Raw genomic sequence first — 21,218 nt, 5'->3', positions numbered from 1 at the left:
GGTGGCTACTTTGAAGAACCTAGAATATAAGACATATTTTCAGTTGTTTCACACTTTTTTGTTCAGTATATAATTCTACATGTGTTAATTCATAGTTTTGATGCCTTCAGTGTGAAGCTACAATATTCATAGTCATGAAAATAAAGAAAACTCTTTGAATGAGACGGTGTGTCCAAACCTTTGGTCTGTATTGTAAATGTTTCTCACCAGCAGAACTACTACCTTCTAAGATGCCAGCAGCAAGAGAGAGTACTGGAGTATTTTACCAACCTTATAGATCATAGAGTCGAGTAATGCATTGCGGCGCCTCCCCTAACTCGTGGCACAATGTTGATCAGGTTTGCTAAGGACTGCAATACTGCACCTTTGCTTGTGAGAAAAATACAATTTCCAGTTGTGAAAAAAAGACACTGAACAGGAAACTAAAGGAGATTGGACTGTTTTGTAAAGTTGCGAGTGACGCATTTGTTAAGCAGGCTGGGTGGCTACCCAAGCAGATAACCAGACTAATATCAGCCTGTTATACTTGTATTACTCTGTAGAATAAAATGGCAAAAAGCACTTAAAAACAACATGTAGCAGGTGTATATTCTATAAGTGTATGTATCATCATTAAAACAACAATGATGATTGCAACATAATTTTAAGTGTGATAATCAATATTATGAGTGTAACAAGAACTTTTCATATTAAAAACATCACAGTATTTCTTATCCAAGTCAAATCTGTCTCTCAAAGTGTTATCCACTTGCTTTTAGTATGTGACTTCCTCTGGGAAGTAAGGATAAGCTATTATTACAAACACATATGAAGAGGAATGCTTTAAGCTTGACATTCATACTTGTGAATCTTATTTTGGAAAAAGACCGGAAGTTGTTCTAGAGTTCTTTTCTGGTTGTATGCAGAGAAATAAAGATTGTTTGTTAGACAAGCCAACAGCACTAGGTTTGATGAATATTTAAGATATATCCACCACATTTAAATGGTCTGTGAGGCAGCATCTTCAGTGGCCTGTGGAAAAATCTAAAGTACCATATTGCTAAAATACAGATGATCTGTTAGCACCATGAAGAACCTGCAACTGGCAAGCCACTAGCTGCGAACAATGCTAAAGCTAGCATGTGCTTCAAAATCTAAAATAAACTGGTTAAAACTGAAGTGGATGATTCTACACTCAACAGAGTTTATTTTAAACAGCTTGAGATTTATGATTTCTTTATTTGTGAAAACATGAAAAGATTTTATTAATTTAAGGTCCTCCATAGTATTGGATCAGCATAAACCGCAAAGTAAAGACTGGCCAATTACAGATAATTTAAATCAGTTTGTAATCAGTGAAACCCCTACTCTAGAGTCATATTCAGTACATTAGAATATGTTCTGATGAGGCTCGCTCTTCAGATTAAAAGTACGTTTTGAAAAACAAAAACAAAAAACAACCTTTAAGCAGGTATTGAACATACTTTTTATGAAGCTCACATTTCTGTATTAAAACAAATTTTTTAATTTGTCTGATGTAATATTTTAATCCTAAATGTCATGTTTCCATTAGCTGGAAGTGGAAAATCATCCTAATTAACAGAAATAAAGGCTTAAAACTATCAGTCTGTGTGTAATTAATCTATATAATGTGTTACATTTCGCAGTAGAGTTACAGAAATTAATAAACTTTTCAATAATATTCTTATTTATTGAATATGACTATATTTGTGAAAACTTGTGATAATCGTTTATAGCCCTGTGTCGTGAGCTCGATACCACTACACCTTTTTATGATAAGTCGTTAATTTAGTTGAAGAAAGAGTATTTTGAGATGTGTAAGAAAGTCCACTTATGTTCCTCCACAGTTTTGCTTCTGACATCTATGAGATTGTTGGTGAAACAGGGTGAGGGAGGCGCTTGAGGAGCTGCGTGTGTGTTGTATTTGTGTAGGAGACTGCTAGGGGCCGCAGGTTCACTGTAGCCGGACTGGCTGAGGGCAGTAAAGACATGGTTTTCAAACGCCTACCCGCAGACTCCTGCTTCTTTCTGCCATGGCCTCCCACAGACAACAAGAAGAGAATTTATGCTAATAGATCTTTGCCTTATCAAAGCAATGAATGTTTAAGATAATTATTACACATCAGTATTCAAGCGGTAACTGGAATGTAGCGAACGCCTCCCTAATACAAACTTCCTAACCCTTCCTAACAAAGTGCATTTTCCATCCATTCAGCAGAAGAATAAAAATCTGAATGCCTTGCGTAATGTAGAGGAGCAGGGATTCTGCTTCACATGCAGGGTCATCGTTACTTGTTTTTTGGACAGCCTCAGTGTAGGTTTCCTTCTTTTAGGTTCCATGTAAACCCCTGGGTAGTTCTTGACAACCTGACCACTGCAGTGAAGCCATTCAGACAAGAGAGGAAAGTTCCAGCGGAGGCACAAATCATAACGACATCGTAACCATGCCTGGCACCAGCATCAGTGGTGAAAACTTGAGTCACTATATTTATGTTCTCCTCCTTTCTCAGGAGTACTCACTCCATACATACCACCCCCCCCCCCAAATACACACCACACAACACACCCTCAGCTGTGGGTTCCAGTGGAACAACCGCCGACTAATCTGAAGTACAGGACAGGGTGGGAAATCAGCGGAGGAGAGGACTCTGTCATCTTATCCCAAAATGCTTCAGTTAGAGGAGTGTTCCACAGATCTCTGGCATATATTTTTGGTAGCAGGAAGAATGCTTTGCAGAATCAACCACAGCTATTTACCTCTGTTTAAAACTGCTAAGCAACAGCGTTATGTCAGACAGTTGGAAGTGCTCCCTGCATGACTATGTACATTTCACAACTATGTAGCAAGGTGCACATCACTCCTTTTCATCGAGCCTTCTCAGGTACTGCTTTCAATGCTAGCTGGTTACTTTGCTTCACCAAAAACCTTTACACAGAGGCATAAAAACGTTAACTTTCATGTTATAAATAATTTTAGGAATATAGGAATTTGGTACAGATGCACAACAAAAGCTGGTCGTGACAATTTTCTGCTCGATCCTCCCTGACTGGTGGGCGGCTGGTTGGTATATTTCAAAAATACTAACTTTTTGCAATCAGTAAATGCACCACTACATAAGAACTACAAACAACACTCTTCTGTGTGGATGCTGTTACTGAGTGCAGAAAACCTGTTAGCAATTTTTAGCATCAGTAAGGCATTTTAAAAAGAAATGCCTGAGGGAGCACAGAGATGTGTGAAGTTGTTTAAAAATATTTGTATTTTCTATTAAATGTTAAGATGCCTGTGGTTAAAGAGCAAAACAGAGCAAGACCTACAGAAGCTAATAAGATGGATGAACACTGTACAACAAAGTTGTTCTGTTTTATCATTCAGAGGATTCAATCTCTGCCCGTTATACAACATGTTTGATTGAACCATTTGAAAGCTTTCAGAATAAAAGGTAAGGATCTGCCTTCCCTGGTGAACACACATTGGTACTTCTGTTTTTGTAATCCCTGCTGTACTAACTGCACCACAATAGGACAGTTTGAAAACCCCAAAGGTTCATTTCACTCCTGCCGTACTATGAGGGAGTTGCAGCTGATGAGGTGGACTTATACAGCATCAATGTGATTTTGGTGACTTAACATGGATGTTTTTCAGCTGACAAAAAAAGAAAGACTTAACGAAGGCCTTTTGGGAAAGTAAAGTTTCATATCTGCTAACATAGCTTTTATGTATGAAAATTGTAGCAGTTTTAGCTAATTTTAGCAATTTAACAACTCAAAAGGGAGATTTTGTTTGACTAGCTTTTAGCCACCCATAGCTCTGAAGATTTATTTACTTTCCTACAAATGCGGTGCTTTATGACATCTTTCTACTACAAGTAAAAGTACTGAGAATAACTCCACAGAATCTCACTTTCACAAATCTGAGCAATCTCTTCAAATTTCTAAACATAGGTTTATTCATCAGAGAGATAAAGTTTAGCATCAAGCATACGAGTTTAAATGATATTCAATCCAGCCATCCAATCAGTCAAAAATAATCCCAAAAAGAAATATTAGTGTGGTTACATACCACACCTCCAACTCAGGCCTGTGATGCACCAGTCAAACCATAGCTGCAGCTTCTGATCGCCAGTAGCAACACCCCATTAAAAGTTAACTAAAAAAACCCAAAACACAACACCTGCAGAGATGGTCCAAGCTAAGTGTTGACAGTGACAGGGGCAGTAGGTATATAGGGGCTGAGTTTAGTAAAGTTTCTACCTGTGAGGGCTTGTTTTCATATGACTGAGTATGCATTCATGTGTGATCGAGGACACTGGCTGTAACAAGCCCAAATTCCAAATAAGCGCTATCATGAGAAACAAAAACACACAGAGTACAACAAGTTTAATGTGTCCTGGAGACCCCTAGTAAATAAGAGAAGTATTTTCCTCTATCAGGTTCATTCCTGAAACCAACAGTGCCAGTGAGGACTACTCTAGGAGCATTGTTTGATATACACTTTTCGAACCTTGGTGTTGCCAATGCTTTACTGAAACCATGGCTGCAATTGTATTCCCTCTCCCTGCCACTCTGTGTTGTAATTATGAATGAACACCCTTATCTCCCAATCTCTGTCTCACACGCACGCACACACACTGAGAACTGCCTTCTCTTCCCATAAATCATTCCAACCACCTGAAACGAATCCCCACCCAAGGAGAGCCTAGGATTACTACCACTGCAAGACAGCAGCCATGCTGATGCTGGTGTGATCTCCTCGGGGGGCGGCTGCGTGCGTGCCAGGCATACACAGATGTTGGTGGAGCTCCCAAGTGACATATGAGGCTATTTTTAGCCCAGGCCACCCTCACATCAACGAAGGTACAGCAGGGAAATTGCCTGGGTGTCCTGGTGTGTGTGTGTGTGTGCATGTGTGTGTGTGTGTGTGGGGGTTGGGGGGTGGGGGGGGGGGGGGGGGGGGGGGGGGGGGGGTTTAACAAACATCAAGCAGTGCTCAGGTGGTGAGACTGAGCACATGGAAAGCAAAGGGAAAAGGGAGAGCTGTAGAAACTTAAACTGGGCCTTAAATAAGAGCAGAGACCGCAGCAACCTCCACATAAACAGATACAGCTGAACATCAGACCTGCCAACTGCACATCCACAGAAAGGTTATATAACCCAGTTTGAGATATTCCAATAGTGATTTCAGACTTTTGAATGAAAGGTAAAAAGCCGGGCAAGAGTGTTTCCAAGCATGTCAGCAGTAATGAGGCTGTGCAGGCAGCCAGGTGACAGTGTCACGCAAAGTGTAAATTAGTCTCAGAAAGTGACAGTGAAATTCAGCCTCAGCTAACCTGCCACTTCCACTATGTCTCCTGGGACTATGTCTCTGGCTTTGATCCTCTGGACAGCCTTGCGATCCATGCGATACACCTTCCCCATCTCTGGCTCGTACTCCTTCAGAGCCTCGATGGCACTCTCTGCATTCCGCTCCTGTGCAAAGAGGGGAAGAGAACAGTAAGCAGAAATATTGGTTTTTTTTCTTCTTCTTCAACTGATGTTTACACTAAATGTATTCATTTAAAAAGTCATTTTACATTTTGCAGTGTCATAAAAATGTGCTGTGCCAAAGAAAAAGATTTGCTTTCAGGAGGAAAATCCTTCAAATTTTTCTACATTTGTTAGACACCAGTGTGTTTCATGTTTCTCTCAATAGGGAGCTGTTGTAGTCTGCCAAAAAAACAGTAAATCTGAGCAATGCACACAATTTCCCTTGGTAAGGATAGTGTCAACTCCCTGGATCTGTTTTTTCACAATTGTGTGAAAAGATTTATCCTTCCTCTTCAATGCAAATGACACGGGGCGAGTTTTGTGGATTGATCATGTTCTAACCTGACAGACATGTCATACAAAACGATCTACTCACAAACACACGTTTTAAAAGGCTTGACAGAACAAATTCCAACCTGTAACAACCAGGATACACAGGTCCTTAACAGTTGTACTACTTAAGTGTGTGAATATTTCACAGTCATGAGAAAAACAAAGTACATCCTCTATAAAATCTAAACTTTACATATTTAGGACTTAATAAAAATGATTTCATTATTACCAATTCTGAAATTACTTAAACCTAAACTCAAGTGTACAAAAATACAACAGTTTCCACACTCATTATCCATTGAACAAAGACAAAAAAGCTTTATGTGGAAAAACTAAGTCAACCCAATGATTCAAAACCTTGTTGAACCACCGTCAGCAGCATTAACTGGAAATAGTAGTTTTCTGTATATCTTTGTCTCTTACATGGCTTTGAAAGAATTCTAGCTCACTTTTCATTAAATTGACCCAATATTCACCACGCTGCGGCTGTCAGAGAGATGGCCTCACATTTGACACTAGAATACTTTCATATAAAGAACAGTTCACGACCGGATCAATGATTGCCAGGTTCCCAGGTTCTCTGGTTGAAAAACACCCCAGATCTTCATCCTTACTCCACCATGCCCTGACTGAATGGCCCTGACCTATGATTAGTAGGTCTGATACCTAAAATCCCATTTTTCTGTGAACAAAAACATAAGCAAGCTTTAATAAGTCAATTGACAGCAATCTTTAGTGTTCAAGCTGTTACTGAGTGATTGAAACTAGGCCATTAGTGTCCGCAAGGTGCTTAAAGATGAAGCCAGTGGAAGCACAAAAATGTAAGAAGCTATTTAAGAGGTAACTGTCTGTTCTACAAAATGTCTACAGCCACTCTCTGGCTGGCTGTAACCAAGTGAAAGAAAGCAAGACTTTCTGCAGATAACAGAAAGGCTGAATTCAGTTGCAGAGTTTCTCTTATAGAACATTTTGGATTTGGAAATGTTAGCAACCTTTTGAAAATCTCAGAGTTAAGGTAAGCATCTACATTCTCTATGGAAGACACACTGAGACTGGTCTTTTAGTAATGCTAGCTATGCTAACCAATATAATAAACTAGACTGGTAAAGACTGCTTAAAATGTCAACCATGTAATAATTATGTCTTAGTTATACCACAATGCCAAAACTCCTTTTTACAGCAAAATCTTTATCGGCCACATAATTTGGGTCCTTGCATCTCTACCAACATGCTGTGTTAAGTTTTTGCCAAACATGGATCTGTACATTATAGTTTAATAGCTTTACTTTGGCCTCATGCCTCTAAAAGACATAATTCCAGCAGTTTTCTAAGATGATATTTTTGGCTTTTCAGATGAAATTTTAGAGATAGAAAGCATAAAACAACATATCTCACCTGCCAGACTCCAATAACAGCGTTGGCAATGAGGATAAGCAGAATAACAAGAGGCTCTACAAAGGCGGTGGTAGTCTCCTCTCCTTCTTCAAACAAAGCCAACACCTAGAAGAACATACAGCACAGATTAGCAAACACGTTTCACTTACAAGTCACAGTATCAAAAAAAAAAAAAAAAAGCAGTGCCATTCCAGATCAGCAAAGCACCATAACTTCTGCTTCTATAAACAGGGGTTGGACAATGAAACTGAAACACCTGGTTTTAGACCACAATAATTTATTAGTATGGTGTAGGGCCACCTTTTGCGGCCAATACAGCGTCAATTCATCTTGGGAATGACATATACAAGTCCTGCACAGTGGTCAGAGGGATTTTAAGCCATTCTTCTTGCAGGATAGTGGCCAGGTCTCTTCGTGATACTGGTGAAGGAAAACGTTCCTGACTCGCTCCTCCAAAACACCCCAAAGTGGCTCAATAATATTTAGATCTGGTGACTGTGCAGGCCATGGAAGATGTTCAACTTCACTTTCATGTTCATCAAACCAATCTTTCACCAGTCTTGCCGTGTGTATTGGTGCATTGTCATCCTGATATACGGCACCGCCTTCAGGATACAATGTTTGAACCACTGGATGCACATGGTCCTCAAGAATGGTTCAGTAGTCCTTGGCAGTGACGCATCCATCTAGCACAAGTATTGGGCCAAGGGAATGCCATGATATGGCAGCCCAAACCATCACTAATCCACCCCCATGCTTCACTCTGGGCATGCAACAGTCTGGGTGGTACGCTTCTTTGGGGCTTCTCCACACCATAACTCTCCTGGATGTGGGGAAAACAGTAAAGGTGGACTCATCAGAGAACAATACATGTTTCACATTGTCCACAGCCCAAGATTTGCGCTCCTTGCACCATTGAAACCGACGTTTGGCATTGGCATGAGTGACCAAAGGTTTGGCTATAGCAGCCCGGCCGTGTATATTGACCCTGTGGAGCTCCCGACGGACAGTTCTGGTGGAAACAGGAGAGTTGAGGTGCACATTTAAGTCTGCTGTGATTTGGGCAGCCGTGGTTTTTTGTTTTTTGGATACAATCCGGGTTAGCACCCGAACATCCCTTTCAGACAGCTTCCTCTTGCGTCCACAGTTAATCCTGTTGGATGTGGTTCGTCCTTCTTGGTGGTATGCTGACATTACCCTGGATACCGTGGCTCTTGATACATCACAAAGACTTGTTGTCTTGGTCACAGATGCGCCAGCAAGACGTGCACCAACAATTTGTCCTCTTTTGAACTCTGGTATGTCACCCATAATGTTGTGTGCATTTCAATATTTTGAGCAAAACTGTGCTCTTACCCTGCTAATTGAACCTTCACACTCTGCTCTTACTGGTGCAATGTGCAATCAATGAAGACTGGCTACCAGGCTGGTCCAATTTAGCCATGAAACCTCCCACACTAAAATGACAGGTGTTTCAGTTTCATTGTCCAACCCCTGTAGGTGCTGCTAAAGATCTAGGCCAGAATTGATACTAATATCGAGCTACCGTTTTAAATGTTTCAGTTTTAAAACTACTAAACTTTTTTGTACCTTTTATACCTTTCAAACCAGAGCAGATAGCAGATAACGTACGTGGCTAATAAGAGCTCGTTATACTTGTGTTACTCAAAAAACATTTTAACATCAAAAATAATAAATAAAAGTTATACTGGTAAAACATACTGGCATTAATCAATATATTGATCAGCACTGGTAGGAATATTTATTGTACTTTTGCTTTTTAAGCAATTAAATATTGTTAGACACTGATGTTTTACATTTCTGTGTAAATACCATCATACTGTGATATTTTGTACAGAAGGTTATCATACCAGGAGGTTGTCATGCCTACTGGGAATCAAGCAGAGCCATGCATTTGATTAACAGCAACTTTCTGCTAGTTCCCCTCTCATGGAAGCAGTCAGGCAGGACTTAGTTTGCACAAACACTGTTTCTTTATTTTGGCTAAGTTTAAATGTGTAAATGCAGAGACAGCACCATTAACATGCAGCTGGCATTGGACTTCCAACCACCTGGTGTCTGGTGAAAAGAAGTTCAATTTCTCTCAAGCTCTGTGTTTTTGTTTCAACAAATGTGTTAGAAAAGATTTTACACATCAAATAAGTTTACATTAGCTTTTTCAGTGACAGACTTCAAAGCCTGAATGGCTGCACCACAAAAGCAATACAGTAATAAAAATGGATCTATGTTACAATGGCCTGATGGGGCCTATTAAATGACAGCAGAATATATTCTCTGCAGAGTATTGAGCACCGGAGTGCACGTCACGGCAGCCTGAGTCGATAGCTCATCATTCCCCTTCATTTGGGACGGTAAGTCTCTCTTCTGACCGGGCTGAGATTGGAGGGCAACAATGGCAGCACTCTCGGTGAGAACGGCTCAAAAGGCACTAGGAACAATCACCACACATTCAGAGAGCGCTTTGAATACCTAACTACAACTATTGCACTGGGTTAAGAGTTCAAGCGAAGAGAGAAGTAGGGTTGACTTTGTGGTTTTGATATTTACTGAGGGAAGCTGGCTGAAATTTGATTGTTTGCATACAGAAATCTGAGGAAAAAAAGCTGCTTTGCTTCATAACTGGGGTTTTATTTCAAAAACTAAAATCTGTCCTTTTAGCTTTCAATATAACATAATTACTCAATGCTCAGAACATGAGGGCAAAATACATCTAAATATGTTCCAAGGTTTAAACCCAGCATCACTCAAATCCTAATCCAATACTTATGACAAGTCAATAAATACCCAGTTTATACCTTAACCTTATGGCATGATAATTCCCACGATATGGAAAACAGACTAAATCACAGAACTGGACATTAATATAATCCACTGTAAAATGTAGAATATCATAGAATTTGGTGATTTGTGGATTTGATCGTACATATTTAGGGTTTTCCAAAAATCTAAGCGTCAGTGTACTTGTAACATTATTGGTCACAGAAAAAGGCAAGCAAAAATGGAGGCTAAATTTTGTCCACATTGCTCCCTGTCTGTCTGTGTGATGTGACCTTAAAGCTGGGTGGGAGAGGCGTGGGCTATAAAACTAGTCAAGTAAATATGACATTAAAGCATTGCGCTTGGTTTACAAGGCAGGAAAACGACTAATTCATTTGTCAGCACATAGTTAATTAGATCCGCAAAGAAAGTCATAGCAAAACAGAGAGAAAGAAAGCTAACATTAGCCTAGCACCTCAGCAAACACTTCCCTGTCCAAAGATCTTCATCAAGCTACGCATTTACTGAAGACATTTTGTGTTTTACGTGAAGTGTCGTTAGGACACTTTATTAAGCATATGTTTGGACACTATCGTCGTTGTCTCGTCGTCTTCCGCTTCATCCGGGACCGGGTTGCGGGGGCAGCAGACTCAGCAGAGACACCCAGACGTCCCTCTCCCCAGACATTTCCTTTCAGCTCCTCCGGGAGGAGCCTGAGGCATTCCCAGGCCAGCCGAGAGACATAGTCCCTACTCCGAGCTCCTCACCCTATCTCTAAGGCCACCCTACGGAGGAAGCTCATATCAGCCACTTGTATCCAGGATCTCGTTCTTTTGGTCATGACCCAAAGTTCATAGCCATAGGTGAGGGTAGGAACATAGACCGACCGGTAAATCGAGAGCTTCGCTTTTTGGCTCAGCACTCTCTTCACCACAACGGACCGGCACAGCATCCCCATTCCTGCGGCAGCCGCACCGATCTCTCTGTTGATCTCCGGCTCCTTTCTCCCCTCACTCATAAACAAGACCCCAAGATACTTTAAATCCTCCACTTGAGGCAGGAACTCCCCTCCAATCTGAAGAGGACAAGCCACCCTTTTCCTGTCGAGAACCATGGCCTCGGACTTGGGGGAGCTGATCTTCATCCCAGCCGCTTCACACTGTGACCCGCCCCAGCGCATGCTGTAGGTCTTGGCTAGAGGGGGACAGCAGGACAACGTCCTCTGCCAAAATAAGAGATGAAATCCACTGGTCCCCAAACCAGACCCCCTCAGGCCCTTGGCTGAACCTTGAAATCCTGTCCATAAAAGTTATGAACAGGACCGGAGACAAAGGGCAGCCCTGCCAGAGTCCAACATGCACTGGGAACAGGTCTGTTTGGAGACTATGTTTACTTTAAAGTGTTTACTTTGTGAAAAGTGAAATTCTAAAAGTCAAAAATGTAAAGTATGGAATTGGGAAAAATTTTTTATTGTACAGGTCCTTCTCAAAATATTAGCATATTGTGATAAAGTTCATTATTTTCCATAATGTAATGATGAAAATTTAACATTCATATATTTTAGATTCATTGCACACTAACTGAAATATTTCAGGTCTTTTATTGTCTTAATACGGATGATTTTGGCATACAGCTCATGAAAACCCAAAATTCCTATCTCACAAAATTAGCATATTTCATCCGACCAATAAAAGAAAAGTGTTTTTAATACAAAAAACGTCAACCTTCAAATAATCATGTACAGTTATGCACTCAACACTTGGTCGGGAATCCTTTTGCAGAAATGACTGCTTCAATGCGGCGTGGCATGGAGGCAATCAGCCTGTGGCACTGAGGTCTTATGGAGGCCCAGGATGCTTCGATAGCGGCCTTTAGCTCATCCAGAGTGTTGGGTCTTGAGTCTCTCAACGTTCTCTTCACAATATCCCACAGATTCTCTATGGGGTTCAGGTCAGGAGAGTTGACAGGCCAATTGAGCACAGTGATACCATGGTCAGTAAACCATTTACCAGTGGTTTTGGCACTGTGAGCAGGTGCCAGGTCGTGCTGAAAAATGAAATCTTCATCTCCATAAAGCTTTTCAGCAGATGGAAGCATGAAGTGCTCCAAAATCTCCTGATAGCTAGCTGCATTGACCCTGCCCTTGATAAAACACAGTGGACCAACACCAGCAGCTGACACGGCACCCCAGACCATCACTGACTGTGGGTACTTGACACTGGACTTCTGGCATTTTGGCATTTCCTTCTCCCCAGTCTTCCTCCAGACTCTGGCACCTTGATTTCTGAATGACATGCAGAATTTGCTTTCATCCGAAAAAAGTACTTTGGACCACTGAGCAACAGTCCAGTGCTGCTTCTCTGTAGCCCAGGTCAGGCGCTTCTGCCGCTGTTTCTGGTTCAAAAGTGGCTTGACCTGGGGAATGCGGCACCTGTAGCCCATTTCCTGCACACGCCTGTGCACGGTGCCTCTGGATGTTTCTACTCCAGACTCAGTCCACTGCTTCCGCAGGTCCCCCAAGGTCTGGAATCGGCCCTTCTCCACAATCTTCCTCAGGGTCCGGTCACCTCTTCTCGTTGTGCAGCGTTTTCTGCCACACTTTTTCCTTCCCACAGACTTCCCACTGAGGTGCCTTGATACAGCACTCTGAGAACAGCCTATTCATTCAGAAATTTCTTTCTGTGTCTTACCCTCTTGCTTGAGGGTGTCAATAGTGGCCTTCTGGACAGCAGTCAGGTCGGCAGTCTTACCCATGATTGGGGTTTTGAGTGATGAACCAGGCTGGGAGTTTTAAAGGCCTCAGGAATCTTTTGCAGGTGTTTAGATTTAACTCGTTGATTCAGATGATTAGGTTCATAGCTCGTTTAGAGACCCTTTTAATGATATGCTAATTTTGTGAGATAGGAATTTTGGGTTTTCATGAGCTGTATGCCAAAATCATCCGTATTAAGACAATAAAAGACCTGAAATATTTCAGTTAGTGTGCAATGAATCTAAAATATATGAATGTTAAATTTTCATCATGACATTATGGAAAATAATTAACTTTATCACAATATGCTAATATTTTGAGAAGGACCTGTAATTTGGAAATAGAATCAAAAGTAATTTTAATGGGCCAACGGGTATAGGCGGCTCACTGAAGGCAGACATTGATTTGTTTTAGTGCCAAGTTATATACTATAACTGTCCATGTAAGTTTAACCTCAGCTGTTTTGATATTACAGTTTCTGATTGCATATTAAGTTCAGTTTATTGTCTTAATTCTTGTGTGTAGAGAAAGGGACGACTTCTTGAGGCATATAGATAAATTGTAGGTATAAAGTGTCTTTTCTTTTGTCTGCAAGTTATGATCAAATGTAATAAAATGAATTTCACTAGTTTTCTGAATCTTTGACCTTAGCTAAAAAAATCATCTTCGAACCCCTTTTTTTGAAGATACTACAGGAAAAATAAAAATAAAAAAACATGTAAAAAAGACTAAGAAAGTAGTTTCAGATAGTTCATAGTAAATTGAAGGTCTCTTCCTTTATTTTATTAGACTTTTAGCATCGCTCCGATGTCACATAGTGAGAGGGTGCTCCAGATTTTATTGTGTCAGGTGCTTGGTGTGGGTTGCTGTGTGGTTCTTTCCAACAAAACCTCTAATAGGGTTGTAGTTAATTTTAGGGGTTTAGTAAAATAAAAATCACAAACAGCACACTAGAGATGCACCAATCAGTCCGCCAGAGATCTGATTCAGCATTTTCAGCAATTTTTCCCTTGCTTGGCTCTAATCTGCATTCAACAGGTCAAATACTGGAAAAACAGATTTTTTTTTTTTTACAATTGATCAAATGCATCAAAACCAGCAACAGAATCTATTCTCTTGCCTATGGGCATATGGGAATAATCTTCAATCTCTCTAACTTTCTCTTGAAAACGACATCCTCTATTACAGAACCTGCCACACATTTTTTCCTGATTTTTTAGGTGTTAAAATCAGAATCTGTGACATATCAGAACCAGCAGGTCAGAAACCCAGAAATCAGTATTGGACAGGAAAAGCCTGATGGGTGCATCTCTACAAAACAAGAACAGTACCAACTGAAAAATAAGAGCAGTTCTAGATACAACAAACTGAGGTGCTTATGAATAAAGTTCAACACTTTTGCTGTAAATTTGCACAAATACACTTATTTAGAAGACCTAACCACATCCATTTTACCTTCATGTGTAGTGATGACCTCTATAGTCGTGCAATGCAAAGGAGGCTGGAGAATCTCATAATTCCAATTTGAATTTATTCAAAATTACAACCAAATGAGTCCTGGTTTAGGGTTTAACTTTGACTCTACTCAACTCTGCTTCTGCCACTCCCTGATCCCGGTGGAAACATACAAAACAGTGAGCAAATAGACTTCTGAAAGGACTATAAATATCCTATCAATCAAAAGGAAAGCATGGAAACAAGAGCTCTTTAAGAAACTGATCAATTGCAACATAGTTTTGAGTTTGTTTTGTGTTAAATCTAAGAAGCTGTACTTCACTGAAGCCACAGTGACCTAGAACGGGACAGGGGCCCATTCAGCAGTGCTAGAGCTGCTGTGTTTCTCTATAAACACAGAGAAACGCTCAGTCCACACTCCGTAGTCACTGACAGGAGGAGCAGTAAGAGTTATCTTCTGTCATAAACATTTTTAGAGCAATTTTCCAACTCCCAGAAATAGCAATAGCAATTTTCACCCCAAGACAATGGGGAAGTGCTGCAACAGATGGAAAAAGTCATTAAACAGGCAGGATTCCCTCCCTCCGCCCCTCTATGACCTTCTCCTCCCTCAGGCTGCAGCCAGGGTCGCAGTTTGAGGCACCACAACACACAGAGTTTTGATTCATTGTTTTGTTTCAAGTTTGGCAGAAGCACCGTACTTGTTCCCTGCACAGAAATCACACCAACACAGCTTAGAAGAGCTCATATTGAACAATTTTACACATTTCCATACTGGAAGGGGTAAGAGTGCTGTAAAAAAGTATTTGCCACCTTCAATATTTCTTCTATTTTTGCCAGCTTTGGTCACAGTGATCTGTTTCAGATCATCAAACAAATCTTAATGTAAGAAAAAGATAATCGGAGTAAATCCAAAATGCTGTTTTCAAATAACGATTTCATTCATTAAGAGAATAAGTTCTACAAAGCTATCAGACCCTACGTGAAAAAGTAGATGCCAACTACACCTAATAGGTCTTTATGCAACCCTTCCCAGCAACATGGCATCGCGCATTGCAACCTTCATTTTGGGGTTTTTGGGCCATTCAGAGGTGGTCCTGCTGGTGTGTTTTTGATAATTGTCCTGCTGATTGGTGGGGGGTAGTGGGGTTGGAGTCAAGTTGTCTAGGCATCTAAAGTAGCCCCAGACCATCACACTACCACCGCTGTGTTTTGTAACCCTCACTCACCCAATAAAAAGGTTCCACCTTCATTTTATCAGTCCCCATAATATTTTATCAGAAGTCTAGGGGATCATCAAGATGCCCTCTGGCAAATGTGAGGCAGGCTTTTGTGTTCTCTTTGGTCAGCAGCGGTTTTCACAATTTTTGCCTAGTAAGGCCTTCTACAAATGTTCTTAGTTCTTCTAGGATCTCCTGGATGAGTAGTTGCTGCGCTCTTGGATAATTCTGGGAAGGAAGGTGTGCTGGGAAAGTTCACCCTTGCTCCACGCTTTCTCCATTTGTGGATATTATCAGTGTTCCCTATAGTTTGTATAAACAACTTACTCATCTGTTGAATTTTTTCAAATCTAGACATAATGTGTTTCTTTGTTTAGATCTTTTAGCCTACTTCATGTAGTCTGACAGGTTGTATTCAAGTGATTTCTTGATTCTGCAGGTCTGGCAATAAACAAACCTCGGTGGGCTTAGCTATTATTCACAGTTAAATCATGATTTAACATGGAGGGAAATTGTGTTTTCATATAGAACCAGGTTGGTTCGGATAGCTTTTCCCAACATAAATTAAATTAACATCAGAAAACATCATTTTTTATTTATTCAGGTTATCTTTGTAAATAGTAAAGTAGTAGTAAAGTAGTAAAGTTTATTTGTTGACCTGAAACATATAAGAGGAACAAAACAGAAGAAACCTTTAAGGGGTAAATACTTCTTCACAGCACTGTAAGTTGCTGGGAGTCTTAGGAGGAGAATAAAGTGACTAAAAGAGCAGTCTATTAGGCTGCCATTTCCTGTCCATTGTCCAATTAGGGTCTCAAGTCCCACTGAGATACATTTAGAAAGAGATAGAGCAGAATTAAGAAGAGAGTCACAGGCATTTTAATTAGGTGGTACTCACAAAGGAGACGCAGGCAGCCAGCAGCAGGATCCTGACCAAGAGGTCCTCAAATTGCTCCACCACCAGCTCCCACAAGGATTTGCCTGAAATATGGAAATGACACGTCACGCACCTGCATGCTAAGCTCAGGACTACAAGACAATCCAGAAGGGTGGAGTGGAAACGGATGTGTTGACATTAGCTATGAGATGAAGGGTGGAAACCTCAGCAGGGTGCAACTCTAAAGTTTACCCCCAGGTCTATATAAAACAAAAGATCCATACACAGAACACTCAATCAGGTAGCAAAGGGAGGAGGATGGCAGCTCATTAGAAGAATCAATATTTACCTTCTTCAGCTGGAAGTTCTTTGGATGTCGCACCGCGTCAGTTGAGGAGGAATAAAAAATGGCAAAGCCCGAGAGTTCAGGGAGGGAGGGGTTGGGAAGAGAAAGACAAAGAGTAGTTAATGCATTTGATTACTTCTGTGTGACATTGAGATGCACACGCGCATACAAATTGCTTTGTAGAACTGTTTGGTTCTAATTAAATGTTCCATGCACTGAGGCAGAACAGTAACTTGTTCATTGAGGAATGTTTGCAGTATCTGTACTGCTGATACAAACCTGAAATCAAACCAAACTTTAAGATCTGCCAATAAGGGATTCTCATAATTTGTCTTCCATCCGTAGTAGAGGTTTTTCTGAGTAACTACAGTAAACCAGGCTAACCTAAACCCCCTAGAAAATCTCTGGGGTATTGCCAAGAGAAAGATGAGAGATACCAAAAAAGCTGCAGGTTGCTATCAAAGCAACCTGGGCTTCATTAACACCTCAGCAGTACCACAGGCGGATTGCCTGCATGCCACGCCACGTTGATGCTGTAATTTATGCAGAAAGAGTTGCGACCAAGCGCTGAGTACATATCCTATATGTACATGTAGGGACTCGGTATCGCTACTCAATGTTACCAATTCTAAGTACTTTTGTGAGTGGTTATGTGGTAATAAATGTTAGTTCTCAATTTAACATATTTATTTCTCAACATATAAACTTTAATGAATATATCAAAACAACATCCAGCTGTATGTATTGTAACATCGCAGTTGTTTCTTCTCCCATGTTGTTGGCTGCAGACAACAAATCCCAAACGGATGCAGGCGTGCCAACGGTGCCGAATGCAGGAGTTGTAGCTGTAGATCTGAGGCTGATGAAAATGGTCAGCCTCAGATCTACGGCTCTTTACCCTTGAGAAAATCTTGTGCTTAACCAAGAGCTTCCTCAGATTAGAAGTATTCCCGCCGCTGGCCTTGCACTTTGCGTCACTATTGCAGCGAGCGTAATCTGCATCGCATTTGGAAAAGTGGAGCCATACTGTCGATCGGTTTTTATCAGCCATGCGTTGTTGACGGTACCAGCGGCTACTGACGTCATTATGCTCTTGTGCCTGCAATGCTGTGTTCATGTCCGGCATGGAAAATCGCCCACCCTTCCACTCCTATTAGTGTCACAATGATGCGTTTTGGTACCGAAAATGGTACCGTTTGATTTTACGTCGGTACTCAGTAGTACCAACAGAATTCGGTTGGTAACTATAAAAGTACCAAATTCGGTCCCCATCTCTAATTCTAAGAGCACATTTTCTATTCTAAAACCGCTCAAACTGGGATTATGAAATTTCGAACTAAATACCAATACTGATGTGTGTAAATACTAGACACTCCTTAGTAGGTTATTGGTCAGTTTTAAGGTATAACATCAAATCATATAGTTTAATGACATTTATATCAGAAGCCAGGGAAAGTGGCAAGCTAATTTAAGTTTTTATCAGCTATATGGGGCCTAAAGTAACATTGCTGATCCCACCTCCCCCCTGTTGATGTGCTCTGCCAGTTAGCTGGCTGAAATTAGGCTACTACACTTTTTCCCTTGCTTACAAAAAAGACAGATTCAGCTATTTTCATTTATTTTCTGTGTCACAAAACTCATAGCTATGGTTTAGAAACTAAAGCAATACCACCCTTGTCTCTTAGGGGAGTACTTTAGCAGTATAGATCACTGATGCCTTCGTCTCTTTTAAAATGAAAGCTTTTAGGTCATGTTCGAATTTTTTTTTCACAGCTTTTGTGTAAATCCAGTGAAGGTGTGATGTATTTCGATTGTAATACTGTAAGAATCTCCAACCTGTCCATGCCTTTCATAGCATTTTCATACTACAAACAGGAAAACATACGGCAGACTTTTGATCACTGTCCGGTTGATAGGTGCATTGGCAGTTTTCAGGAACACCACCACCAAATGCCGAGTTAGTTTCTAATGAGATTTTTATCTCTAACAGACATTTAGAAAAACAGAGACAAACATTGCACAGACCACTTCGTGTTTCAGTAGAAAACAATTGATGCTTGCTTTTTACTTGAGACAAGTTGAGCATCCCATCCACTCTCACTTGCTAACCAGAACTCCTCACCCACCACGCACATGAGTCACCAGTGTGAGTAGACAGCTCATCAGTCATGCTCTAAAAACACTCCAAATGACAAGTGCGGTTGATCAGTGTCACTGCAGAGTCCAAGGCATGATTAGTCACCGTTTTTGTCAACTCAAAGTTATGACCGAGCAAGTCCCACGTAACAACCTCCAGCCTCCGTTACATCCACTGGACGTACCAATGACAAAAATATAAGCTCCAGCCACATAATCTGCTCTTTAATTCATGCATACAATATTCATAGTAAGCAAAAACCGAAATTACAGTGTCGATTGGTGGGGAAGCAGATATATTTAGCAGGCACCGGGCTGGAACATTAAATGACAACAGTATTCTCCTCCATGCAGTGGAAACCTTTATGTTGTGACCACAGCATGCAGCACGAATAACAAACGTGGCCCTGTGTGGAGTGAGGCTGGAAAAGAGGAAAGCCCATGACGAGAGTCCACAGCCAAAAACAAACATGGCAGCTAATCAGGCTGCAGCAGAGAGAGTTACTTGACGTTAGGGACAGGTTTTAAAATAAAATGGGTTTTCTTGGTCATCAAGAGGCAACAAAAGGGTCAAAGCTAGAAAAAGGACAGTATGAAAATCTTACGGTATTATAATCTAATAATCTTTAGTAAAAACACCACGCCACAGTTTCACAGCAATTACACAAAACAGAGAAAGACAAATGTTGACATGTTGCAATTTTTTAAAACAGAGAAGATGCAATTGCTAGAGATGCACCGACCACATTTTCTGACATGCCAATTCGAATCAGTTTTTCCTTAGAACTATGACACACATTAGGAAAAATGTGCCTCAGGTTCTTTGATAGAGTTGGTAGTATTAAGTCAAACAGAAAATGGAGGAATTATATCATCCCCATTTATGCATCAAATCACATGCGACCAACCTGCAAATCTCAAAAAAATATTCCTAATGCTGCTAAAATACGAGATATTTATTATTCCAGCTATAATATAGTTTTAACATTTATCTGTTATTCTACGTTTGATAAAAAGAAGAAAAATACTAAATAAACACGAAACTAAATTATTATGCAGAATACTGTGCATGTCTGATGTTTTTGACACACTAGTATAAAATGCTTACATAATCTGGTTAATTAGTCGGATTAGCTGCTCAGTTAAAATTGTACTTTTAAAAACAATGTTTCCTTACCTTACTACTATGATTGGTGCTCGGTTATGCCTAAATCAAACATCCTAGGTCACAGTGGAGCAAAAACGGAATTTCTCTTTTTTCTAAGAGAGGGAAAAAGTCTAGTACCCTTCTACAGCAACATGTGGGGGAGGGGTAGAGCTGCCTCAGTGTGAAATTTCATCTCTCCTGTACCATCTCTGGCATCTTTTCAAAAGGACTTTAAACTGTAGTAACAACAGGAACTTTTGCAGTCCTAAAACCATAGGTTTTCAGTACTTTCAGTATACATGGATACTGGGAACCAGCTCATGCCCAGTTAATGCTTTGGTTTCTGGCTGTCCATGTTTTTCACAGACAGCAGTACTTCCAAACAGCTAAATCTATCTTTCTTGTAAGCGAGGGAAGTGTTTTCAGCCAACTTGTCAGCAGTGTGCAGCAACACATGAGGGAGGGGTGGCTACAGGATGCTTCAAATCAACAAGTTAAATGTTTGGCAACTCTGGTACTTTCTGTGACATCGCATGAAATGAACTGTAGGAACAATATGACAGTTTTAAAACCGTAGCTGTATAAAACTTTACTACAAGCAGCATATGCATCACCAAGACAATAAGCTCAAAAGCTGTTTTTCTTTCATTTCATGAAGACTATTGGTCTTAGTTTAGCCTGTAGTAAACTATGGGTTTGCTGGAACCCAAACATCCAACACAAAAGACAACAAATAGCATAGAAAGTATAAAATATGCATTAAAGCCTGACACAATCACAACAGAATGTCTTTAGGCACTGCTGCAAATGACCTGCTGAATTATTAGTGCCGCATTGTCTTTTCTGAAAACAACCTTCATGCGCAGAGGTTTCCCTCTCTCTCCTCCAACAAAAGACCCTCTTCAGCCTGTGTAATAAGAGCCGATGACTCACTGTGGATAGCTTTTCAAACCTGCTGTCTGGAGGGTTTTCAGAGTTCAGATTGGACACGGTTGAACTCGCAGGGGACGTTTGGCTGCTGCGTGCCAGCAGAAGTGGGAGAAGTGGCTTCTGCTGTTTTCCATGCTCCACCAGTCTGACATAAGAATGTTCCCCATTTCTGTTCCTGCCTGGTTGTATAATTTCTTTATGGCAGACAGGGTGGCTGCAGGCAAAGATGGAGTGAGTAAAAGAACAGGACAGATGAGGGTAGTTAGAGAGGGAAGGGAGGTTAGAGAGAGGGAAAGGGCTGGAGGTGCTAAACGGGGTTCCCC

General features: G+C 40.8%; 1 protein-coding gene across 2 annotated transcripts in view; it reads right to left on the bottom strand.

Annotated features, from left to right (window-relative positions):
- atp2a3 (ATPase sarcoplasmic/endoplasmic reticulum Ca2+ transporting 3) overlaps positions 1 to 21,218 on the bottom strand; it is a 69,963-nt gene that overhangs the window by 31,945 nt on the left and 16,800 nt on the right. For both annotated transcript variants that reach the window (XM_047378956.1, XM_047378955.1), the window contains exons 2-5: positions 16,686 to 16,703; positions 16,358 to 16,440; positions 7,255 to 7,359; positions 5,331 to 5,469 (exon numbers count right to left, since the gene is read on the bottom strand). In XM_047378956.1, the coding sequence (XP_047234912.1) occupies positions 5,331 to 5,469; positions 7,255 to 7,359; positions 16,358 to 16,440; positions 16,686 to 16,703 (345 nt within the window). The remainder of the gene's footprint in view (positions 1 to 5,330; positions 5,470 to 7,254; positions 7,360 to 16,357; positions 16,441 to 16,685; positions 16,704 to 21,218) is intronic.

This window comes from Girardinichthys multiradiatus, chromosome 11, assembly GCF_021462225.1.
Source record: "Girardinichthys multiradiatus isolate DD_20200921_A chromosome 11, DD_fGirMul_XY1, whole genome shotgun sequence".
Taxonomy (NCBI): Eukaryota; Metazoa; Chordata; class Actinopteri; order Cyprinodontiformes; family Goodeidae; genus Girardinichthys; species Girardinichthys multiradiatus.
This window is presented reverse-complemented; position numbering and strand designations above follow the sequence as displayed.